This window comes from Heptranchias perlo, chromosome 9 (assembly GCF_035084215.1).
Source record: "Heptranchias perlo isolate sHepPer1 chromosome 9, sHepPer1.hap1, whole genome shotgun sequence".
Taxonomy (NCBI): domain Eukaryota; kingdom Metazoa; phylum Chordata; class Chondrichthyes; order Hexanchiformes; family Hexanchidae; genus Heptranchias; species Heptranchias perlo.
The window spans coordinates 83,822,906-83,849,673 of record NC_090333.1 but is presented as its reverse complement, the minus strand read 5'-3'; the positions used below and the strand labels follow the sequence as shown (position 1 = coordinate 83,849,673).

At 46.5% G+C, this 26,768-nt stretch overlaps 1 protein-coding gene across 2 annotated transcripts in view; it reads left to right on the top strand.

The window, feature by feature from the left end:
- The window catches only part of rabgap1l (RAB GTPase activating protein 1-like), a 550,110-nt gene that overhangs the window by 434,897 nt on the left and 88,445 nt on the right, over window positions 1–26,768 (top strand). Inside the window, exons 1-2 of one of the 2 annotated variants that reach the window (XM_067990833.1) lie at window positions 3,286–3,311; window positions 12,968–13,009. Coding sequence is in view for 1 of the 2 variants with exons in the window: in XM_067990829.1 (XP_067846930.1) it covers window positions 12,968–13,009 (42 nt within the window). In the remaining variant the exon portion in view is untranslated. Of the gene's footprint in view, window positions 1–3,285; window positions 3,312–12,967; window positions 13,010–26,768 lie in introns of those variants that run through there. The other variant, XM_067990829.1, reaches the window with a different exon arrangement.

Sequence of the window (26,768 nt, the reverse complement as noted above, 5' to 3'; positions counted from 1 at the left end):
GACTATCTTGGGTGCCCTACAGCTTCCCCCATCATTCCCCTCCAGCTTGGGGTAATCTGGGACATTAGCTACCTTGCACAGAGATTGTGAATCCAGATCTATATGCAAACCAGGAACAGGAAAGGTCCCGGCACACACCCCTGGAATCCTTCACCAGTTTTGACCTGACTCCCATTTTGCTTCCATCCCTTTAGTCAGTTAGTAATCCATTTCCATATCCTACCTGTGATATCCTCTGTCTTTAGTTTGTGAAGCAGTCCCTCCTGTGATACTTTATCAAAGGCCTTTTGAAAGGCTGGGTGTAGTACATCATATGTTCTGCAGGGGTCAGTACTAGGACCACTGCTTATCTTGATATATATTAATGACTTGGACTGGGGTGTACAGGGCACAGTTTCAAAATTTGCAGATGACACAAAACTTGGAAGGGTAATAAACAGTGAGGAGGATAGTGATAGACTTCAAGAGGATATAGACAGGCTGGTGGAATGGGCGGACACGTGGCAGATGAAATTTAATACAGAAAAATGCGAGGTGATATGTTTCGGTAGGAAGAACGAGGAGAGGCAATGTAAACTAGAGGGCACAACTCTAAAAGAGGTACAGGAACAGAGAGATCTGGGGGTATATGTGCACAAATCGTTGAAGGTGGCAGAGCAGGTTGAGAAAGCGGTTAAAAAAGCAAGGAAGTCATGATGAACCTTTATCAAACACTGGTTCGGCCACAACTGGAGTATTGTGTCCAGTTCTGGGCACCGCACTTTAGGAAGCACGTGAAGGCCTTAGAGAGGGTGCAGAAGAGATTTACTAGAATGATTCCAGGGATGAGAGATTTTAGTTACGTGGATAGACTGGAGAAGCTGGGGTTGTTCTCCTTGGAACAGAGAAGGTTGAGAGGAGATTTGATAGAGGTATTCAAAATCATGAGAGAAACTTCCCATTGGCGGAAGGGTCAAGAACCAGAGGACATAGATTTAAGGTGATCGGCAAAAGAACCAAAGGTGACATGAGGAAAAACTTTTTTACACAGCGAGTGGTTAGGATCTGGAATGCACTGCCCGAGGGGGTGGTGGAGGCAGATTCAATCATGTCTTTCAAAAGGGAATCGGATAAGTACTCGAAAGGAAAGAAATTGCAGGGTGGGGAAGTGGGACTGGCTGGATTGCTCTTGCGTAGAGCCGGCACAGACTCGATGGGCCGAATGGCCTCCTTCCGAGCTGTAACCTTTCTATGATTCTATGATATGGCTTTATCCCATCAGTTTCATAGGAACACAGGAACAGGAGGAGGCCATTTAGCCCCTCAATCCTGTTCCGCCATTCAGTGAGATCATGGCTGATCTGTGACCTTAGCCCCATATCCCTTAATACCTTTGGTTAACAAAAATCTATCAATCTCAGATTTAATATTAACAATTGAGCTAGCATCAACTGCCGTTTGCGGAAGAGAGTTCCAAACTTCTACCACCCTTTGCGTGTAGAAGTGTTTCCTAACTTCACTCCTGAGAGTCCTGGCTCTAATTTTTAGTCTCTCTCCCCTAGTCCTGGACTCCCCAACCAGCGGAAATAGTTTCTCTCCATCTTCCCTATCAATTCCCCTTAATATCGTGAAAACTTTTTGTGTCACCTCCTCAAGAAAGCCCTATGAGATTGGTCAGGCAAAATCTACTCATTCTGAAGCTGCGTTGTCTATCGAAAACTACATTATTTTCATATAGGTGATCTTATATTTTACTTCTGATTATTGATTTCATTCATTTTATGATTCCTGTGATCAGGCTAATGGATCTGTAGATAGCAGGAGTGACTCTGCCAATGGGTCTGTAGATAGCAGGAATGACTCTGCCAATGGGTCTGTAGATACCAGGAATGACACTGCCAATGGGTCTGTCGATAGCAGGAGTGACTCTGCCAATGGATCTGTAGATACCAGGAATGACTCTGCCAATGGGTCTGTCGATAGCAGGAGTGACTCTGCCAATGGGTCTGTAGATAGCAGGAGTGACACTGCCAATGGGTCTGTAGATAGCAGGAGTGACTCTGCCAATGGGTCTGTCGATAGCAGGAGTGACTCTGCCAATGGGTCTGTCGATAGCAGGAGTGACTCTGCCAATGGGTCTGTTGATACCAGGAGTGACTCTGCCAATGGGTCTGTAGATACCAGGAGTGACTCTGCCAATGGTTCTGTCGATAGCAGGAGTGACTCTGCCAGTGGGTCTGTGGATACCAGGAGTGACTCTGCCAATGGGTCTGTGGATAGCAGGAGTGACTCTGCCAGTGGGTCTGTGGATACCAGGAGTGACTCTGCCAATGGGTCTGTGGATACCAGGAGTGACTCTACTAATGGATTCTGCCAGGTTTATCTGAACAGATTAACCTTGAATAATGTTACTTCTCTCAGCCCTAAAATGACCCCATCTAAAGTTGTATATTCTGTAGGTGAGGGGTGTCTGTGCAGCAGAATGGAACACTGTCCTTCCTATGGCAACTGACTGGTCCAAACATTCCCACTTCAGACAGAGCAGCCCAGAGCTGCTTCTAACAATGACCATTGTAATACCGGCAACCTCAGACACACCAGCAGGACAACATCATGTTTATTTTTAAGCTTAGGGTTAATGATACAGTAATAAAGCTGGTCGCGACCTTCACTGTAATACGAGGGTTTGGTTCAACTGTCTGCGAGCTGAAAGCTTACACCTACTTCTCTGGATCTGACAGTGTAAGGGTTACATTTATTCGGATCATCCATCCAGACAGCTCCTTTATTCCCTCCATTGCAGCATCTAATTCTTTCTTAAACGATTCCAAGGTCCTCGCCACCACTATATCAGGAAGTCCATTCCGTGCGTTAATCACTCTTGCTGTGACTAACTTCCTGTTTTGTGTACTGAGCTGTGAAAGGCCAGAAGAGTGTGGCGTTTAGCCTCTGGAGGAGTGACTGGGACATAAGTACTGACATGTTCATTTATTTATTTTACTGTATCTTGAGTTTAAATATACTTCATTTTAGCTGCTCAATACTAGGAGCTGTTTAAGCATGTTTATTTGATTCATTAACTGTGAGCTAGTTTAAGCCAGTAATAGGTTAATTGGGTAAATAGATAGTGTGGTTTGCCATTAAATAGAAGCTGTTCTCTGACTGGCTGTGTCGTTCCCTCCTCTGGTAGTTGGGTGATTGTGTAAGTTAAGACAGTATCACTGTGAGCTGAGCACTGAGACTGTTGAGTGTGAAAGGCTAGTGTGTGGTGTTTAACCTCATTGGGTGGTGCAGTTGGACAGGAGTTTATTTTTCTACAATGCTTGTGTGAAGTGAGTAACCTGAGTTTGATTCTTCTGGGAGTTTGGTTCTAGTGGGAGTTCAGGGCCACACTTCCTACATTTTTAGTTTAGACACAGAGAGATGGCAGGGCGGGAGACCCTTATGACTTGTTTGGAGTGAGATATATGGGCCATCATGGATCCTCAATATCAGAAAATTGGGTCTCTGGAGCTTAGCATTTCTGTGCATGAGAAGCAATTGGGCCGCACTCCATGTCATTGGAGAGGATTCTCCTGAATGCGGTCACCCAAGAGGCAGTGCTACACGGTTCTGGACATGGACAGAGAGAGACTGGGCTCACAGGTGCAGAGAACCTGAGTTACTGGAACTGCCCAGTATGTACCTACTGTTGGGCAGGGGTGAGGCTCAGGGGAGGATGGTCCTGAGCAACAGTGTTGTACCGTGGAGCAAAGGGTTGGGAGGCAGGCAGGCTACAAGAATAGGAGTGTGGTAATAGTGGGAGACTTTAATGTCCTACAAGAAGAAGGATGTCAAGGCCTTAGAGTGGGTGCAGAATAGATTTACTACAGTGGTACCAGGGATGAGGGATTTCAGTTATATGGAGAAGCTGGGGTTGTTCTATTTAGAACAGGGAAGGTTAAGGGGAGATTTGATGGAGGTGTTCAAAATTATGAATAGTTTTGACAGAGTAAATAAGGAGAAACTGTTTCCAGTGGCAGAAGGGTCGGTAACCAGAGGACACAGATTTAAGGTGATTGGCAAAAGAGCCAGAGGGGAGATGAAGAAACATCTTTTTATGCAATGAGTTGTTATGATCTGGAACACACTGTCTGAAAGGGTGGAGGAGGCAGATTCAATAGTAACTTTCAAAAGGGAATTAGATAAATACTTGAAGGGAAAAAGTTTACAGGGCTCTGGGGAAAGAGCAGGGGGAGTGGGACTAATTGGATAGCCCTTTCAAAGAGCTGGCACAGGTATGATGGGCTGAATGGCTGCCTCCTGTGCTGTGATACTATGAATAGGGGAGTGGTAAAGTGTGAGACGTTATAGTCTGAGATATGGATAATATTCTACAAGAATAGGAGAGTGGTAATAATGGAAGGTGTTATAGTCTGGGGTATGGATAATGTTCTACAAGACTGGACTGGTACAAGGTGGGAAGTGATGTTCCACAAGGATTGGTGCTGGGACCACTGTTGTTTACCATTTACATAAACGATTTGGACTCTGGAATCGGAAGTACAATTTCAAAATTTGTTGATGACCCCAAAGTTTGGAGGGGGGGGGTGTAGTTAATACGAAGGAAGAATGTGACAAAATGCAGGAGGATGTTGTTAAACTTGTAATTGGCAAATGAATTTCAATATAGATAAGTGTGAGGTGCTGCATTTTGGTAGGAAGAATAAGGAGGCCACATACTGATTGGATAATAAGAATCTAAACAGGATAAAGGAGCAAAGGGATCTAGGGGGACAGATACACAAATCACTGCAAGTAATGACGCAGGTTAGTAAGTCCATAAAAAACGCAAATCAAGCACGGGGGATCATTTCCAGAGGGATGGAATTGAAAAGCAAAGAAGTTATGTTGAACTTGTTTAGAACCTTGGTTAGACTGCACTTGAAGTGCTGTTCACAGTTCTGGTCTCCATATTATAGAAAGGATATAGAGGCACTGGAGAGGATCCAAAAATGATTCACAAGGATGATACCAGAACTGAGAGAATATCCTCATCAGGAAAGGCTGAACAGGCTGGGACTCTTTTTCTCTAGAAAAGCGAAGGCTGAGGGGTGACCTGATCGAGGCCTTCAAGACAATGATAGGGTTTGATAGGGTAGAGAAAATGTTTCCACTTCTGGGGCAGTCCAAAACTAGAAGTCATAAATATAAAATAGTTGCTAATAAATCCAAGAGGGAATTCAGGAGAAATTTCTTTACCCCGAGAGTGGTGAGAATGTGGAACTCGCTACCACAAGGAGTAGTTGAGGCAAATAGCATAGATGCATCTAAGGGGAAACTAGATAAACACATGAGGGAGAAAGGAATAGAAGGATAAATTGATGGGATTAGATGAAGAGGGGAGGGAGGAGGCTCGTGTGGAGCATAACCACCAGCATGGACCAGATGGGTTGCATGCCTTTATAGTCAGTGATATGGATTGTGTTTGTTGTGGTGATGATGGGTAATCCTGAGTTGAATGTTGCCTACTTACTGCTGGATGAAGGGCATCACTGACCCATTGGAAACATTTCTGGGAGATGGATGGACAGACACCAAATGACATGGTCACTAGTGGAACCAATGATGTGGAGATGCCGGTGATGGACTGGGGTGGACAAATGTAAGGAATCTTACAACACCAGGTTATAGTCCAACAGTTTTATTTGAAAATCACAAACTTTCGAAGGCTTTCTCCTTCGTCAGGTGTTGGACTATAACCTGGTGTTGTAAGATTCCTTACATTGGAACCAATGACATGGATAGAAGTACACTTGAATTGGTGCAGAGTAAGTTAGGCACGAGATTGAAAAGCATCACCTCACGTGTGATTATCTCTAGATTGCTCCCTGTGCCACGTGCTGGGCAGGTTAAGAGAAAGATTAGGAAGGAACACTGCAAGGCTGGTGCAGGAGGGAAGGGTTCACATTATCGGGCCAACGGAGCAAGTTCTGGAACAAGGGAAGGCTAGACTGAAGGACAGCCCCCACCTGAACCAACATAGCAGCATCGCCCCTCGTGGAGAGGGTAGAGCTGGGCAAAAAAAGTTAGTAAGCAGCATTGGGCAATCTTCACGTACGAAATAAATAAATAAATCGCTATAAGGGGAAGAGGAGACGCATCAAAGAACAGAGCTCCATAGATAAATAGAGATTAAAACTGAAGTGAAACTTAAGAGTCATATGATAAAGTTGGGGCTACCAATATTGAAGAAAATCATGAGGGATATAGTGTGTAGAGAGGTGGTGAAAGGGAATATGAGAAAAGGCTGGTAGAAAGTAGTACGAGTTCTTTTAAACATAAAGAATAGTCTGCTCCGGGGTGAGGCAGGAAGTCTAATTTTGGAGGCTGAAGGTGTGTCAGAGATATTAAATATTGTGTGTTGGTTATTTCAATCCTCAAATATGTAAATTGTGCTGTGGGATGGAGAGCAACGAATGTCACACCTCTTTATTCAAGAAGGGATTGAAGGATAAACTCAAACTCTGGACCAGTTAGTTCAATGTCAGCTGTGGGCAAACTCTTAATTTGATATAAAATTAGTGAGCATTTTCAAATGGATTTGTTAAAGGCATCTTGTGTTTGACAAACTTAAGTGTTTATTTTGAAGGAGTGACTGATTGGATCGGTAATGGGAATGCAGGAGATATAGAGTACAGGGATTATCAGAAGGCATTTCGATAAGATTTTTCACAAGAGACTTGTTAGAAAAATTCAGGCGTATGTAGTGAATTAAAAAGTTATTTAAAGGACTGGCAACAGAGTTGGGATGCATGGGTGTTGCTTGGGTTGGAATTGTTATACTCCAGGGGTCAGTGCTGAGTTCACTTTTGTTTCTCTCTGTATATTAATGGTTTAGACTTGGCCCTAGGGAACACAATCTCAATATTCTGACAGCACTAAATTAGGAGGTTTGGCAACCAGTGAGGAGGGCTGTAAAGGACTTCAGGAAGACAGAGGAATGGGCAAACTGATGGCAGATGCAATTTAAAGAGGGCAAGTGTGAGGTAATACATTTTGGGAGGATAAACAAGGAATGAGAGTGTATACTGAATGGAAAAACACTGAAGGGTGTGGATAAACTGAGAGTCCCAGGGCACAAATAAATAATTCCCTGAAAATGTTGATTTTTAAAGCTATTTTTTTTTTAAAAAGCCAACAGCGCTTTGGGTTTTGTACATGGGAGGTAGTGTACAAGAGCAAAGAAATAATGATTCATTTGTATAAAATATTGGTTAGGCCACAGTAAGAGTATTGTGTGCAGTTATGGACGCCCCACGTCGAGGAGTTGTCAATTTAAAATTGTCACTGAGAGTGAGAAGATAAGTTAGGAGCAATTTCTTCACTCTCTTGTTGGAGCATGGAATAGCTTTGGAGTTACGTTGAGGCAGAGACCGTTGCATCTTTTAAGGGATAATCGGGTAAATATTTGAAGCAGAGGAAGATACAGGACCTGGGGGGGGGATTAATTTTGGATTGCTCCAAACAAGAGCTGGCACAGACACAATGATCTGTGCTGTAAACGTTATTGGATCTAATTTACTAGTTTGAACATGTGCTACGTTGTCTTACTCTAGCAATTTAATTCAAAGTGATATTCCATATTTACCTTTTCCATGCCCTTGTCTATTTTGTATTCCTCTTTGAGATCACCCCTCAGATACAAAAGGAAAGTTTCTCCAGACTTTCCCCATAACTCAGACCCCAGACACTAAGCAATCAGCCTCATGGCCCTGCCCTGCCCTGCTCTGCTCTGCCTCCAGGGCTTGAATGTCTCCCTTGTGCCTCAGTGAGCAGAGGTGTAGGTACACTGTGACCAGATCTCTGTACAGTTTGATCGACTCCCTCTTGGCTGTGTCGATGAGCGTTCCATTCGTGCTGCTGATTGCTGCTCTGTTTGGACATGTTGAGCATTGAGTTGACTCTGCCTCTGAAGTCTTTCTCAACTTCATTCTTCTATAACACCATTCGTGGAGTAGGCGTGTCACATGGTTTTTCTTCCCCCCCCCCTCCACTGTGCTCAATACATTACATTCATCCTTATTAAATCTAATCCACTTACATATCTTGTCCAACTCGTCCTGTAATCTCTGAGCTGCCTCCTTTGATTCCACTGTCCCTCCTAGTTTGGTCTTGTCTGCAAATTTGACCGGTTTGCACTGAGTTTCTGAATCCAGCCATTGATCTAAATTAGAGACAGTAATGGTCCAGAGACCAAGTCCTGAGGCACTCCATTCGCTCTCCCCTCTCCGTTTAATTCCGATCACACTGGTTTCTACCTTTCAACCCATTTCTTGTCATTCTCAACATTTACCCTTAACCTCCAGCTTTCAGTTTAAAAACCTTTCCTGTGGAACTTGGTCAAGAGCCTTTCGGAAGTCGAGCTACACCACGTCACAGGACTGCCCACTTGGGTTGTCGCTTCCAGAAAGAAGTCAATGAGTTGGTCAGGCAGGATCTTCCCCTCCTGAATTCATGTTGACTGTGCTTAACCGGGTTATTATCATACAGATAATCCGTTTTACTCCTGATAATCGAGTCTGTTATTTTTACTTGAAATTTAAGCAGGACTAATGAGTCTGCAGTTACCTGTGTCTGCTGTGTCACCTTTTTTATCATGCGCACCATATTAACCTGTTTCCAATCTACTAGTACGTCCCCAGTGTCTGGAGAACATTAACTCCAAGTCTTGAGATCTCTGCGCTCCTCCAATTCTGGCCTCTTGTCCATCCCCCACTAAATTCGCCCTACCATTGGTGGCCATGCCTTCAGCTGCCGAGGCCCTGACCTCTGGAATTCTCTCCCTAAACCTCTCCACCTCTCTCTCTCTCTCTCTCTCTCCTTTTTAAAATGCTCCTTAAAATCTACCTCTTTGACCAAGCTCTCCTAATATCTCCTTATGTGGTTTGGTGTCAGATTTTGTCTGAAAACGCTCCTGTGAAGCGCCTCGGGACATTTTGCTATGTTAAAGGCGCTATATAAATGCAAGGTGTTGGTGCTTTTGATCGTCTCCTCGTTTCATTTAGCAAGAAATTCCGCTTCCATACTACTTTACCTATAAATGCCATTTGTAATTGAGGTGATGGGTATGTCAAAGCAATAAACTGGGAGTGTCTCTGAATTCTTGAAGTGGACACTTATCAGGCCTCCTTTCTGATGCATCACCTCGCCTGTAAACTCTGCCAGACACAGTAAGGAATTCTCTGCTATCATCAGCCAGGATTCTGCTCCTGATCGCTATTCAATCACTCTTGGTGGGAGGTCTATATGTGGCCAGGATCCCGCTCAACTGTAAATGGCCCCACAGTTGAATGACTTGCCACCACTCACTGTTTAACCTCATTGGTAGAATGCCCACGTGACTGATGTAATGGAGGGCTACCTGTGCTGAGGGAACTGTACCCCAGTGAGAGTCAGTACCTTCAGGAGAGGAGGGGAGTGGGGCCCATGGAACTGTACCCCAGTGAGAGTCAGTACCTTCAGGAGGGGAGGGGAGTGGGGCCCATAGAACTGTACCCCAGTGAGAGTCAGTACCTTCAGTAGAGGAGGGGAGTGGGGCCCATGGAACTGTACCCCAGTGAGAGTCAGTACCTTCAGGAGAGGAGGGGAGTAGGGCCCATGGAACTGTACCCCAGTGAGAGTCAGTACCTTCAGGAGAGGAGGGGAGTGGGGCCCATGGAACTGTACCCCAGTGAGAGTCAGTACCTTCAGGAGAGGAGGGGAGTGGGGCCATGGAACTGTACCCCAGTGAGAGTCAGTACCTTCAAGAGAGGAGGGGAGTGGAGCCCATGGAACTGTACCCCAGTGAGAGTCAGTACCTTCAGGAGAGGAGGGGAGTGGAGCCCATGGAACTGTACCCCAGTGAGAGTCAGTACCTTCAGGAGAGGAGGGGAGTGGGGCCCATGGAACTGTACCCCAGTGAGAGTCAGTACCTTCAGGAGAGGAGGGGAGTGGGGCCCATGGAACTGTACCCCAGTGAGAGTCAGTACCTTCAGGAGAGGAGGGGAGTGGGGCCCATGGAACTGTACCCCAGTGAGAGTCAGTACCTTCAGGAGAGGAGGGGAGTGGGGCCCATGGAACTGCACCCCAGTGAGAGTCAGTACCTTCAGGAGAGGAGGGGAGTGGGGCCCATGGAACTGTACCCCAGTGAGAGTCAGTACCTCCAGGAGAGGAGGGGAGTGGGGCCCATGGAACTGTACCCCAGTGAGAGTCAGTACCTTCAGGAGAGGAGAAACTGGAAGAGAAGCAAAAAGAAAACACCCAGCATTACCTGTGAAGAATGGTACAAATAATAATAATGTACCTGATTGCACGAGGCAAAATAGTTCTTTCCAAACTCTTCTCAGATTGTCTGAAAAACCGGGGCATTGGGTCTGTTATCCTCATCTTGAAACTGGTGATTCTGTTCCTGGAAGCAGGACGTTAATCAATGATAAAAGGCCCAGGGAGCCATATCCTTAAGTCTATTTGCCATGCTTCATGGAATAGGGATCAATGGCTTGGCACTTACTGATATTACTCTTCTTTATACAGCAGTTTCTGAGGCCATCGTTAATTCAGTGAGAACATTCAGTGTATTTACTGTCGTTAGCAGGTGCTTGTCTCCCTCTAGTGGATCTCTCCATACATCAGGGAGCAGCACATCAGACCAAGCGATGATGGCAGAGGTAGTTCAGGGGTGACCAAACCTTTGGGCACCTGTCCTGATATCTCCATTTGTGGCTTGGTGTCAATTTTTGTTTGATTACGCTCCTGTGAAGCGCCTTGGGACTTTTTACTGCATTAAAGGTGCGCTAGAAATGCAGGCTGTTGTTGTAATGTAGGAAACGTGGCAGTAAATTTATGCACAGCGAGCTCTGACATACAGCGAGCTCTGACATACAGCGAGCTCTGACATACAGCAATGAGATAAATGACCAGATAATGTTTTTAGTGATGTTGGTTGAGGGATAAATATCGACCAGAACTCCCCAGTTCTTCTTCGAATCGTGCTGTGGGATCTTTTACATCCACCTGAGAGGGCAGACGGGGCCTCGGTGTGACGTCTCATCTGAAAGACGGCACCTCCGACAGTGCAGCACTCTCTCAGTACTGCACTGGGAGTGTCAGCCTGGATTACGGGCTCAAGTCTCTGGAGTGGGACTTGAACCCACAGCCTTCTGACTCAGAGGTGAGAGAGCTGCCCACTGAGCCACGGCTGGCACCTGATGGTACCACAGCTTTCCGCTGGAGTATGGCCATTACAGGATGGCAGGTCATTTACAGTTGACCATTAATGACTGTGGGACGATTGTCGCAGACCACTCTGGCCTTTTAATAGTCACTGAAGAGCATTTCCCAACAGCAGCATGGAGCACTGCACATGAACCAGCTCCATCCATACAACTGGCATTTGACGTCAGTCAGCTGGTGTAACTGACTGCAAATCCCTCAACGTAGAGCAGCTTCTTTCAGTGTTTGGAAGTGGAGGGGTGTGAGATCTGCGGGTTGAGCTGTTTTAATTTACTGTATTTTCTTGCTAACTCCTCCGACCGTTTTCCCAAATAAAAGGAGTGATGTTGTCTACCCGACATCTTCTGCATTTAGTCAGTTATCAGACCCAGGAACCAAACTGTACGGTCACATTATCCCACATCACCATGGATCCCGGACATAGATTCCAACCTCCGTGTCAGTCACCTTGGAGCTGAATGCGAGGACTGGAGGGTTTTCATTTGAGAAGTGGAGTAATTTCCTTCGCAAACTTCCTTCTGAAGAGTCTCCTCTTTGACCACGTTTCTGACCCTCTTCCTTCCTCACCCCACTCTTCAGCTGGGTGCTCACTCTGGAAAGCTCTGTGAGGCAGCTCTTGGTGTCCAATAGAAATGTGAGTTGTGACTACAATGGAGAAAAACACAGCCCTGGAGACCTTGTTCAAGCCGCCCTGTGTAACAGTGATTACTGCTCCAGTGACCCCCCGCATCCCGAGACCACCCACCCACCCCGAGACCACCCACCCACCCTGTGTAACAGTGATTACTGCTCCAGTGACCCCCCGCATCCCAAGACCACCCACCCACCCCGAGACCACCCACCCACCCTGTGTAACAGTGATTACTGCTCCAGTGACCCCCCGCATCCCGAGACCACCCACCCACCCTGTGTAACAGTGATTTCTGTTCCAGTGACCCCCCCACCCCGTGTAACAGAGATTACTGCTCCAGTGACCCCTCCCCCACCCCGAGACCACCCACCCACCCTGTGTAACAGTGATTACTGTTCCAGTGAACCCCCACCCCGAGACCACCCACCCACCCTGAGCAACAGAGATTACTGCTCCAGTGACCCCCCCCCCCCCCCACCCCAAGACCACCTACCCACCCTGTGTAACAGTGATTACTGCTCCAGTGACTCACCCACCCACCCTGTGTAACAGTGATTACTGCTCCAGTGACTCTCCCCAAGACCAACTTGAAGTACGATCAGTCAGAGGACATTAAAGGGCTGGGGACTTTGAGACGAGGTATCAGAGTTGCTTACAGAGCTAGGCACAGGTTAATACCAGCCACAGCAGGGTTTTAACAGCGGGCAATAACTTGCATTATATGGAGCCTTTAACGTAGAAAAACGCCCCACGGGGGCATAATCAGACAAAAATCGATACCGAACCAAAGGAGCAGATATTAGGAGGAGTGACCAAAAGTTTGGTCAGAGAGATGGGTTTTAAGAAGTGTCTTAGAGGTGGAGAGGAAATTATATAAATACGAGGATATTCATTTTAAATTGGAGGAGTTGGGGGACTGGGAATCTGAAGAGGAACAAGGTAGCCATGAAAATAAGTGCTGTCGGATAAGACACACTGATAGAAGTGTGTCCTTAGCTGTCTGTGTAGAAGAGAATAGATCAGTGCTGGGGCGCTCTGTAATATTTAGAGAATCCGGCGGTGTTCTGGGAGTATTAACACGGGCTCCTCTTTCTGTTTTCTCAGGGACTCAGCGTAATTTTCAATGTGGCCCTGGCTCTATTGAAGGTAAGATGGAAAAGTAGAACTAAAGCACTATCTCTTGTTTAAATAAAGCCGGGTTTCTGTCCCCTCATCCAAACCAACTGCTTAACCCATTAACTTGGAACATCTCCTGCTTCCTACATTGAGTCTATAAATGACCTGTCGTAAATCTAGATTGTCAAACTTTTGTAGCGCTCGGAAGAAATCCCAAAAAGAAAGCCTTATTAATAATAATAATATTACCGGTACAAAAGCTTGTGATTTGTCACAATGACCAAACCTGCCATCTTTGTACCCTTGGCCCAGTGTGATTTTGTTTTTCAAATCTTGACGTTTTAATGGAAAATATCTTTGCAAATCTGCCACTGTGAACAAACCTGCTTGTTAGTTTGTGCCTGTTAAAACAGTAGAAACATAAATAACAGGGCTAGAAGGAGGTTATACAGTACAGCACTGCAGCAACTCGCCAAGGCTTCATCGACAGCTCCTCCCAAACCCGCGACCTCTACCACCTAGAAGGACAAGGGCAGCAGGCACATGGGAATAACACCACCTCCAAGCCATACACCATCCCGACCTGGACATATATCGGCCGTTTCTTCATTGTCACTGGGTTAAAATCTTACCTAACAGCACTGTGGGAGAACCTTCACCACACGGACTGCAGCAGTTCAAGAAGGCGGCTCACCACCACCTTCTCAAGGGCAATTAGGGATGGGCAATAAATACCAGCCCCAGAATGAATAATGGGGGGAAAAAAACAGTTCTCCAGCCTATGGCTTTGCAGTGATCCAGCTGATCCTGGTGTTCAAGTTTCTACCGTCTTAAAAGACTCAATTTATCGAGTATGCTGGTCGATGGCGAGAGTTTATAAAATCCCCTTGGGATTCCTTGTGTTGGCTTTGTGCTGGGGCAAGAGGGTGGTTCAACACCTATCACCTTTCCCTCCATTCACTCCCATTTTCTCAACTGTAACCCCACCCGCCCTGCAATTACTCAGTGAATTTCCTGGGATGAATCGCCAGCCTTACTCAAAGTCACCATTTTCCTTCCGTTCCCACCCTCCATGTACCGTAGAATCAGCCCCACCATTCAGCAGCGGAGTTTCTTGGTGGATGTTTGTGCTGATCAGGAGGTGTTGTCGGTGCAGGGGAGTACCTTGGACTGCGACCTCAGGGGAAGACCCTCCTCTCCCTCACCCCTTGACACTCAGCTTTCCCGCGCTGGCCACCCTTGTGGGTTTCATCCATCTCTGACGCCACTTGCCATGGCATGTCTTCCCTCTCCCACTGTACCCACTCCTGGGCTGACCATCAATTATTTCCTCTTATCTCTCTCAGTAGTTATCTCATGGTTATTCATATTTTGTTTTATTACACTCTAGTATGGTGTGTTTAATGAATGTAATAGATCAGTTGGGTACTTTATTGCCCAAATATACATGTGATGAATTCAGCCCATTCTACTTTTGCGTCTTTCACCTTTTTAATTAACTGCGCCCTGTCTGCTTCTGGGAATGTGTATATGTATGTTTGTATACATAATATACTCTGCTTATCAGCACCTTGATAACCACACATCTGCAGCAAATTTCCCCACCCAGGCTCTTGTAATACACCCATCCTAATCCTTGATACTACAAAGCATGAGTACATCTACTTGTATGTTGCAGGCCATCAACTTAACTGCGCCTCTGTCCTCCATTTAAAAGAAAGACTTGCCTTTTATATGGCACCGTTCATGACCTCAGGACGTCCCAAAGCGCTTTACAGCCAATGAAGTACTTTTTTTTTGAAGTGCAGTCACTGCTCTGGTTGCCTGCCTCTGTCCCGCGGTCCTGTCCGTGCCTGGGTGGCCCTGGAGAGGGAGTGCACGATGCCCACTGGTACACTCGGGGACTTCCGCCGCCAGTGGGCACTGCAAGGACTGCAGTGTTTAGTGGGCACCAGGAATATTATCATTTAGTCTTATAAGTTTCCCTTTGTTTTGTTTAAAGTTTTTTTTTATCGATGGTACAAGGGCTATCGATAACAGTCTTTGGGAACACGGCCACTTAATACACCGGATTAGTGTGTTCCACTGGAGTTGGAGACAGTTCCAACCCCAAACTAAACTCTGGCCAACTAGGCGCAGCAGTGCAATGGAAAGCCTTGTGTATAGCAATTCAATTTGCGAGAACATCAAATATGGCCATGGCTGATTTTTTTTTTTAAAAAGTCAAATGAACACTTTTCCCATTAACTCAAATAAGTAACTTGCGCTCACTGATTTACTTAAATATAAAGAAGACCCTACAGTAAGCAGCAGACAAGCAGCCACTAGAAGGCTTGACGTTTCAAACAATTACATCCTGGGAATTATTACTTTTTAAAGAGGGTGTAGCTCTCATTACTATTTCTGGCCCAGTGAATTTTGTACCTATATAAATAACATTTAGAATGCCAGCAGACCTCCCGTGGCATTGTTCACAGCCTCTGACCTGGAGCACGGTTGTGATATTTAGTGGCTAACCTGGCCTGTCCCTTTAAGGCTCAAGTACTTTAGGAATGGGCAATAAATGCTGGCCTTGCCAGCGACGTCCACATCCCAAGAACGAATAAAAAAACCTCACGATAGGAGTTTAGATGATTGTAGTGGTTTGTAAATTCCTGAGGGCAATGAGAGGTGAGTAAACTGTCAGTAAATATCAGGCTCCCAAGGGAGAAGTTCCTGGCTCGCTTTCTCTTCTTTTAAACATTGTTTTCAAAGAACAACATTTGGAGTGTGACCGACTCATGCTACATGTAAGACTTTGATGTCAGCGATTTATAGATAACAAACAACAACAACTTGCATTTATATAGCACCTCAGATAATGAAGCAGTCCGAGCCCGTATGCAGCAAGACCTGGACAACATGCAGGCTTGGGCTCATAAGTGGCAAGTAACATTCGTGCCAGGCAATGACCATCTCCAACAAGAGAGAGTTTAACCATCTCCCCTTGACGTTCAACGGCATTACCATTGCCGAATCCCCCACCATCAACATCCTGGGGGTCACCATTGACCAAAAACTTAACTGGACCAGCCACATAAATACTGTGGCTACAAGAGCAGGTCAGAGGCTGGGTATTCTGTGGCGAGTGACTCACCTCCTGACTCCCCAAAGCCTTTCCACCATCTACAAGGCACAAGTCAGGAGTGTGATGGAATACTCTCCACTTGCCTGGATGAGTGCAGCTCCAACAACACTCAAGAAGCTCGACACCATCCAGGACAAAGCAGTCCGCTTGATTGGCACCCCATCCACCACCCTAAACATTCACTCCCTTCACCACCGACGCACAGTGGCTGCAGTGTGTACCATCCACAGGATGCACTGCAGCAACTCACCAAGGCTTCTTCGACAGCACCTCCCAAACCCGCGACCTCTACCACCTAGAAGGACAAGAGCAGCAGGCACATGGGAACAACACCACCTGCACGTTCCCCTCCAAGTCACACATCATCCCGACTTGGAAATATATCGCCGTTCCTTCATCGTCGCTGGGTCAAAATCCTGGAACTCCCTTCCTAACAGCACTGTGGGAGAACCGTCACCACACGGACTGCAGCGGTTCAAGAAGGCAGCTCACCACCACCTTCTCAAGGGCAATTAGGGATGGGCAATAAATGCCGGCCTCGCCAGCGACGCCCACATCCCATGAACGAATAGATTAAAAAAAAAACTTAGTAAAAAGTCCCAAGGCGCTTCACAGGAGTGTCATCAGACACATAAGGAGATATTAGGACAGGTGACCAAAAGCTCGCTCAGTCCTAAATGTCCAACCCCTTATCCTGAGATTATGCCCACTAGTTCTAGACCCTCCAGCCAGAGGAAACATCCTCTCAGCATCTACCCTGTCAAGCCCTCTAAGAACCTTATACGTTTCAATGAGAGCTCCTCTCATTCTTCTGAACTCCAGAGAGTAAAGGCCCATTCTACTCGCGCTCTCCCCCTTGGAGCCACTATTTCGACCTTCATGATGGAGAGGACTCTGAGGAAATCCGGGATGGTGAGGAAGCGGGAGGGCTTCAGTGGTTGGCTGCAGCCAGCGCTCTTCAGCAACGTCTCATTGAGGAGCTCTTCCGCCCTGGCGGTCTGCGCGCCCTGGGCCACCATCCTCAAACAAAAACAGCATCCGTCCAAAGACCAGTATTGTTCATGTCAACTAACATTGCTGGGTCACCAGCTACTGCTAAAACACGCTCTGGACGCACAGATTTCAAACAGTGTTGTGGTTTTACCGCCTTACAGAAATGCCTACACCCCGGTGTGAGGCCCCTAGTGCCTGTCTTAATTCCTCTCTTCCCCACTCGCGTTCTTCTCCAAAGTGCTCCCCCCGCCCAGGGGCTGCAGCCGTCAAAGTCTTGTGCTCAGCAACCTCTAGGAGCTCCGGCCTCAGAGGGCCCGGCTGCAGACGGTAGCTACTTAGCAGCTGCCGGGGCAGTCTGGCCCAGTTGGCACCAGGACGGGCGTGGGTTGAGGGGGCCGCAAGGGTCCAGACGTATTGTCGCCATGTGATATGGCAACAACAACAACAACTTGCATTTACACAGGGCCTTTAACATTGTAAAATGTTCCAAGGCACTTCACAGGAGGGTAATCCGACAAAAACTGACATCGAGCCACGTCAGGAGATATTAGGAGGTGAGGTAGGTTTTAAGAGCGTCTTAAAGGAGGAGAGGGAGGCGGAGAGGTTTAGGGAGGGAATTCCAGAGCTTAGGGCCCAGGCAGCTGAAGGCACGGCCGCCAATGGTGGAGCGATGAAAATCGGGGATGGACAAGAGACCAGTATTGGAGGAGCGCAGAGATCTCGGAGGGTTGTAGAGCTGGAGGAGGTTACAGAGATAGGGAGGGGGCGAGGCCATGGCAGCACGTTCCCTTCCCATTGCAGGTCTGCCCCTGCGGTCTGGTCTGCAACTCGGCACTCCTACTGATCTGCGGGAGAGCAGACGCGAGGATATCCACAATCTGATTGAAGCCCCTGCCCATTCAGCCTGGTGGAGATGGTGGTTGAGCCCAGCGCCTGCATGGCCCCAGTATGAGCATCCCTGAGAGATGGCATTGCTCATGCCACAGACTGCTCCTAGTTTGGGGGGGGGGGGCGGTTGTTGCTCAACTACAGTGTCCATTGTGCTGACCACATGCTCCGTGGTTGACTGCAGAGTGTCGTGCCATGTGCCAGAGCCCCATGCAAGTCGGAAGTGGACTCCAAGACACTATCGGACAAGTTGCAGAGACTGTCTGGCAGGCTGTCCAGTGCATGCAGCAACTGCTGGTGCACAGAAATGGTTTTTTTTTAAGGGCTTAAGCCTAACTCTCTGTCTCTTCAGCGGAGCTAGCTGGTGAGCTGGGCTGTCCTTGCCCCTTCACCATCTAGTGTTGACTATCAGTGAAGACACCACCTACCCCCCCCCCCACCGGGCCCCTCGCTCTCTGAGCCTCATGGGCTGCCGATTTCTGTGCTGGTGCTTGGAAGGGTCAGAATGAGTGAAGGTACATCCTTCAGCGAGGTTCTCCCCACTCAGTCTGTGTGATTAGAACGTCCGTGTCACCTAATTGAGTTGGAAAAAGTGGAAAGGTCCAAGGGTTAGGATATAGTCATAAGGATAAGTGGGAGAGGATGAGTGGCCGTGCAATGCACCACCAGGCTGTTATATTGAATGTGTGAGTGAGAGCATTAACCGGGACAGGACAGGACGACGCTCCAACACACTGCTCCAGCCTGGCCATCTCCAATGTTGCAAACTCCTTGTCAATTATTTCGATGGCTGTCTGTTTCACCAGTGTCGGTGTTTGAAGAGTGGGAGGGCTTCTTTCTGCACTGGTTGGCTCCCTCCTTTTTGGGAGGGAGTGAGCAGGAGAGGGATTAGACTGGGTGGGATAATATAGGGTATGGGGAGTAAGCAGGAGAGGGATTAGACTGGGGGATATTATAGGGTATGGGGAGTAAGCAGGAGAGTGGGATTAGACTGGGTGGGATATTATAGGGTAAGGGGAGTAAGCAGGAGAGTGGGATTAGACTGGGGGATATAGGGTAAGGGGAGTAAGCAGGAGAGTGGGATTAGACTGGGGGATATAGGGTATGGGGAGTAAGCAGGAGAGTGGGATTGGACTGGGGGGTATTATAGGGTATGGGGAGTAAGCAGGAGAGTGGGCTTAGACTGGGGGCATATTATAGGGTATGGGGAGTAAGCAGGAGAGTGGGCTTAGAGTGGGGGGATATTAAAATAATGGGGAGTGAGTGGGATTAGAGTGGGGGGATACTAAAATATTGGGGAGTGAGCAGGAGAGTGGGATTAGAGTGGGGGGATACTAAAATAATGGGGAGTGAGCAGGATGTTAATTGGATCCATGTGAATTGTATCAGTTAGTGTTAATTGTATTCAGGGGGTGTGTATCAATTGGGAACTCTCTATTATCCATTTATAAGAGAGCTGATCTGGGGGGTGGGGTGGGTAATGTGGATCTCTGAGAATAAAGGCTTGGAAGTAACTGAAGACCAGGCTCCAGTATTCGATCCTTCACCACCTGGCTATCCAATTTATAACACAGGACAGTAGGATTAGACTGGGGGAGATATTAATGGGAATGGGGAGTGAGCAGGAGAGTGGGATTAGACTGGGGGAGATATTAACGGGAATGGGGAGTGAGGGGGAGAGTGGGATTAGACTGGGTGGGATATTATTGAGAATGGGGAGTGAGGGGGAGAGTCGGATTAGACTGGTGGGGATATTATTGAGAATGGGGAGTGAGGGGGAGAGTCGGATTAGACTGGTGGGGATATTAACGGGAGTGAAGGGGAGAGTGGGATTAGACCCGGGGGAGATATTAATGGGAATGGGGAGTGAGCAGGAGAGTGGGATTAGACTGGGTGGGATATTAACGGGAATGGGGAGTGAGGGGGAGAGTGGGATTAGACTGGTGGGGATATTATTGAGAATGAGGAGTGAGGGGGAGAGTCGGATTAGACTGCTGGGGATATTAATGGGAGTGAAGGGGAGAGTGGGATTAGACCCAGGGGAGATATTAATGGGAATGGGGAGTGAGCAGGAGAGGGTTTTGATTAGATGGGATTTTAAAGGGTATGGGGAATAAGAGTGGGATTAGACTGGGAGGGATATTGAAGGCAATGGGGATGGATCAGGAGAGCGATACTAGACTGGATGGGATACTCCATAAAATGCACAGCACAGGAACAGGCCATTCAACCCAACTAGTCTGTGCTGGTGTTTATGCTCCACACGAGCCTCCTCCCACCCCTCTTCATCTCACCCTATCTGCATATCCTTCCATTCCTTTCTCCCTCATGTGTTTATCTAGCTTTCCCTTAATTACATCAATGCTATTCACCGCAACTACTCCTTGTGGTAGTGAGTTCCACGTTCTAACCACTCTCTGGGTAAAGAAGTTTCTCCTGAGTTCCAATCAGATTTATTAGTGACTATCTTCTGTTATGGCCTCTTGTTTTGGTCTTCACCATAAGTGGAAACATCTTCTGTACATTTACCTTATGCAACCCTTTCATAATCTTAAAGACCTTTATCAGGTCATCCATCAGTCTTCTCTTTTCTAGAGGAAAAAGCCCCAGCCTGTTCAATCTTTCCTGATGAGGATATCCTCTCCGTTCTGGTATCATCCTTATAAATGTTTTTGCACCTTCTCCAGTGCCCCTATCTCCTTTTTATAATATGGAGACCAGAACTGTTCACAGTACACCAAGTGTGTTCTAACCAAGGTTCTATACAAGTGTAACATAACTTCTCTGCTTTTCAATTCTCTCCCTCTAGAAATGAACCCTAGTGCTGTTTTTGCTTTTTCTTTGGTCTTATTAACCTGCGTCATTACTTTTAGTGATTTGTGTATCTGTGCCCCCCAGATACCTCTGCTCCTTTACTCCATTTAGACTCTTATTATCCAATCAGTATGTGGCCTCTTTATTCTTTCTACCACCTCACACTTATCTATATTGAAATTCATTTGCCAATTACACGCCCATTCTGCGAGTTTATTAATGTCCTCCTATATTTTGTTGCAGTCCTCCTCAGTATTAACTAAACCAACCAATTTGGTGTTGTCTGTAAATTTTGAAATTGTACTTCCGATTCCAGATTGTTTATATAAATGGTGAACAACAGTGGTCCCAGCACTGATCCCTGTGGAACACCACTTCCCATCTTTAGCCAGTCTGAGTAACTACCTTTAACCCCTACTCTCTGTTTTCTGTTTTGTAGCCAGCTTTCCATCCATTCTGCTACCTGTCCCCTAACTCCACGTGCTCTGACCTTAGTCATGAGTCTACATGTGCTACCTTATCAAAGGCCTTTTGAAAATCCAAATACGTTACATCTACTGCATTACCCTTGTCTACTCTTTCTGTTACTATTTCAAAGAATTCAATAAGGTTGGTTAAGCATGACATTCCCTTTTGAAATCTGTGCTGACTGCTCTTTTATATTTTTGGTTTCTACTAAAGGGCATGGGTTAAAACTGGGTGGGATATTACAGGGTATGGGGGGTGGTGAGCAGGAGATTGGGTTTGGACTAGGTGGGATATTAAAGGGTATGGGGGGGGGAGCAGGAGAGTGGGTTTGGACTAGGTGGGATATTAAAGGGTATGGGGGGGGGGGGGTGTGAGCAGGAGAGTGGGTTTGGACTAGGTGGGATATTAAAGGGTATGGGGGGGGGGGGGGGGGGGGGGTGAGCAGGAGATTGGGTTTGGACTAGGTGGGATATTAAAGGGTATGGGGGGGGAGCAGGAGAGTGGGTTTGGACTAGGTGGGATATTAAAGGGTATGGGGGGGGGGGGTGAGCAGGAGAGTGGGTTTGGACTAGGTGGGATATTAAAGGGTATGGGGGGCGGGTGAGCAGGAGAGTGGGATTAGACAGGATGGGATATTAAAAGTGGGTTTCTGTATGTATCCTGACAAATATGCTGAGGAACCAGGCAAATCCTTCATTCCCTCCTTCACCAAGGAATTACATGGGGTTTTATCTGGCACCATAGGTCAATGGATGAATGATGCTAAACTTGGTTCCCAAACTGTCTTGCATTTAATGCAGTTCGGATCAAAATGAAATTAATTTATCATCCCTCGGTTAGGTTACCCTCAAAGCTGCTGAGTGAGTCAATTAACTCTTTCTTGCCAAATCATCAAGGAAGAAGCCAGACCACAGGTCATACACTAAACACCATTTATTAGTTCCAAGTCACAAGTTGAAGTTGGGTACATGAATGCCTAATAGACCTGAAGAAATGTAATCTGAGTTATCCAGCAGTTGAGCAGCAAATCATCAATGGACGGAGTCACTTAACAAAACGAGTAGCAACGGTTACACAGGAACTTCATTGTAAATCAGCACTAATGAATGCTGAGTATTAACTCAGACCAGAGTCTGAGGCTACAAATTGGTGCGACTACCCCAAGAGCAATTCCCAAGATAACTGACACGTTTACAGCCAGTCTACCAAATCGTTCAAGTCTGCGTGTGACTAACAACGTTCAAATCTTACACTACCATGTCCTCACGAGTGGCGTGTTCAGTCGGTCTTCCTTCCCTGGGCCGCAGGCGTTAGCTCCTGGAGTGTTGAATCGATGAACCCCTTTCTGCAGCAGGGTTATCCGTTTCTACTTGGACCTTGGGTTCCACTGAACCCACCTCACGCACAAGTGGTGATAACTGAGCTGGTTAACTCTCACCTTTGGGCACTTAGAAGTTAAGTGACCCTTTGCTTTGCCTGGTACAGCCTCACCAGCTAACTCACTATCTACTCCTTGTTCTAATATGCTGTACCTGTAAAGGCACCTTTCTACATCTGCTAGGTAAAGGTTCTTAGAGAACAAAGAGAATCTAAGTGAACTAAAGAGAGACCGCTATTTCTACAAAGACAAAGAGACGGCTTGTTCGCCCCAGAAAAAGATTACTACAGACTGTATACTGCTGACCACTGATTGACTAACACTGAACAGCCTGAGGGATGCAGAACCCTCTATTTTTATATCTTAATTTTCAAGGGAGCTCTCCCTACGTTCACTTAATCAATTAAGATGACACTGGTGCCAGAAGATCTCTTCCCCGACCCCCCGCCCTATCTTCTGCCAATCAAACCTGATAAATGTGGAGCCCTGTGACCATCACTGAGTCACTGGGGCATGGCTCTTTCCCTAGCAACAGACTTTGTGTCTACGATTTTTATGGCCCGCCCCTACTGATCTTGCATTTCTTGGGAGTTTTTTTTTCACACAAATGGAGAGGAGACATCTTGATGTTCTATTAGGTGTTACCTAAGTGGTTTGAGTTAAGGATAATGGCTTCTCATACTAGTAAGGGATGCCTGTAGTATAACATAGATCTCCCTGGTGCAATTAACCTAGAGGTTTTATGGCTTTAATTAGCTTGTGGTGTTTAGCCTAGGGTATTTAATGGTCGAATTATCTGGGAAACTCCATTGCCAAATGTCAGGATGCTGGTTTGAACTAGCTGAGAACTTGTGTTCGCTAAAGACCTGTTCCCAGCATTTAGTTCAACAACTGAACCCCATTTTGTGTGGTAATATTTCAAGCTAAAACCCCATTTTAGGGCACTTTCCCCACGACCTTCGAAGGCACCCGTCAGCCATTTACGGGGCACAGTTCCTACGGTTTGGGGGGTGGGCAGGAGAGTGAGATTAGGCTTGGTAATTCTGGGAGAAAAATGCTGGCACAGCCTCGATGGGCTGATTTTGGCACGATGGGAACTCCGAATCCCCGAATTTAGCCACAGCCGTGCTCTGGTTGGTGTATAATGTTCCCATATTTCTTTCAGGAACGAAGCCGGTGATGTTTTGGTGGCTTAAATCAGGGCAGGGTTAGAACTCTGAAGGGGTTCCATAGAGTGGATATGGGAAAACTGTTTCCACTTGTGGGTGAGACCAGAACAAGGGGGCCTAAATATAAAATACTGACACAGGTCAAATAAAGAATTTAAATGGGGTTTCTGTACACAGCGAGTGGTGAGAATGTGGAGCTCCTGCTGCACGGAGAGTTTGAAACAGATAGCATCGATGCATCAGGGCAAAGAGAGAGTATGAGAATAGATTAACTGCTAACATAAAAGGGAACACAAGTCTTTTATAAATATATAAATAGTAAAAGGGTAGTCAAAGGAAGGGTGGGACCGATTAGGGACAAAAAAGATTATCTTGTGGAGGCAGAGGATATGGCTGAGGTACTAAATGAATACTTTACATCGGTCTTCACTAGAGAAGAGGATATTGCCATTGTAGCAGTAAGGAGGAGGTAGTGATATTGGATGGGATAAAAATAGATGAAGAGGAGGTACTTAAAAGATTGGCAGTACTCAAAGTAGAAAAGTCACCCGGTCCAGATGGGATGAATCCTAGGTTACTGAGGGAAGTAAAGGTGGAAATTGTAGAGGCTCTGGCCACAATCTTCCAATCCTCCTTAGATATGGGAGTGGTGCCAGAGGACTGGAGGATTGCAAATGTTACACCCATGTTCAAAAAAGGGGAGAGGGATAAACCCAGCAACTACGGGCCAGTCAGCCTAACGTCGGTGGTGGGGAAACTTTTAGAGACAATAATCTTGGACAAAATTAATTGTCACTTGGAAAAGTCTGGGCTAATAAATGACTGCCAACACGGATTTGTTAAAGGCAAATCGTATCTGACTAACTTGATTGAGTTCTTCGATGCAGTAACGGAGAGGGTTGATGAGGGTAATGCGGTTGATGTTGTGTATATGGACTTTCAAAAGGCATTTAATAAAGTACCACATAATAGACTTGTAAGCAAAATTAAAGCCCGTGGGATTAAAGGGACACTGACCATGTGGATACAAAATTGACTAAGGGACAGAAAGCAGAGAGTAGTGGTGACCAGTTATTTCTCTGCAGGGAAGTATACAGTGGTGTTCCCCAGGGGTCAGTATTAGGACCAATGCTCTTTTTGATATATATTAATGACCTGGACTTTGGTATAGAGGGTATAATTTCAAAGTTTGCTGATGACACGAAACTCAAAAATGTAGTAAATAGTGAGGAGGATAGTAACAGTCTTCAGGACTGGTGAAATGGGCAGACACATGGCAGATGAAAATTAACGCAGAGAAGTGTGAAGCATTTTGGTAGGAAGAATGAGGAGAGGCAATATAAATTAAATGGTACAATTTTAAAGAGGGTGCAGGAACAGAGTGATCTGGGGGTGCACATACACAAACCTTTGAAGGTGGCAGGACAAGTTGAGAAGGCTGGTGAAAAAGCATATGGGATCCTGGGCTTTATTAATAGTGGAAAGGAAGTTCTGCTAAACCTTTATAAAACACTGGTTAGGCCTTAGCTGGAGTATTGTGTTCAATTCTGGGCACCACACTTTAGGAAGGATGTCAAGGCCTTGGAGAGGGTGCAGAAGAGATTCACTAGAATGGTACCAGGGATGAGGGACTTCAGTTATGTGGAGAGACTGGAGGAACTGGGGTTGTTCTCCTTCGAACAGAGAAGGTTAAGGGGAGATTTGATAGAGGTGTTCAAAATCATGAACGGTAAATAAGGAGAAACTGTTTCCAGTGGCAGAAAGGTCAGTAACCAGAGGACACAGATTTAAGGTGATCGACAAAAGAGCCAGAGGGGAGATGAGGAAACATTTTTTTAAGCAGCGAGTTGTAAGGATCTGGAATTCACTGCCTGAAAGGGTGGTGGAAGCAGATTCAATAATAACTTTCAAAAGGGAATTGGATAAATACTTGAAGGGGAAAACATTTATGGGGCTATGGGGAAAGAGCAGGGGAGTGGGACTAATTGGATAGATCTTTCAAAGAGCTGGCATAGGCACGATGGGCCGAATGGCCTCCTCCTGCGCTGTACCTACTTTGATACTATGATTTAGGGGGAGTTTTGATGCATACATGAGGGAGAAGGCAATAGAGGAATATGGGGTGGGGGGGGTTGCAGGGTGGGAAGAGGTAATTAGAGTGGGAGGAGGTTCATGTAGAGCATAAACACTGGCATAGACCAGTTGGGCCAAATGGCCTGTTTCTGTGCTGTAGATTCTGTGTAAAAACCACCTCCTTTCCGATGGCTGGCATTTTCACCAATCACTTAGCTGAACTCATGTTTTTCAAAGTATTTCCATTATGACTTCTGACTGAGCTGAATATTTGGGTAAATGCACCGAGGTGGTCTGAGATGGGCCTGCAACATGGTCGTTCCTGTGCTCTGACCCACGGTTGTTCCACTCGGAGTGAAGGATCAGTACCTTTACCCTTATGTGTCAGCCGTGGCTCAGTGGGTAGCACTCTTACCTCTGAGTCAGAAGGTCGTGGGTTCGAGTCCCACTCCAGAGACTTGAGCCCATAATCCAGGCTGACACTCCCAGTGCAGTACTGAGGGAGTGCTGCACTGTCGGAGGTGCCGTCTTTCGAATGAGACATTAAACCGAGACCCCGTCTACCCTCTCAGGTGGTTGTGAAAAGTACCATTGCACTATTCGAAGAAGAACAGGGGAGTTCTCCCCGGTGTCCTGGCCAATATTTATCCCTCAACCAACGTCACTAATAACAGATTATCTGGTCATTATCACATTGCTGTTTGTGGGATCTTGCTGTGTGCAAATTGTCTGCCGTGTTTCCTACATCACAACAGTGACTACACTTCAAAAGTACTTCATTGGCTGTAAAGCACTTTGGGACGTCCTGAGGTTGTGAAAGGTGCTATAGAAATGCAAGTCTTTCTTATAAACTTAGAAGTAACATTGATTACTTGACAA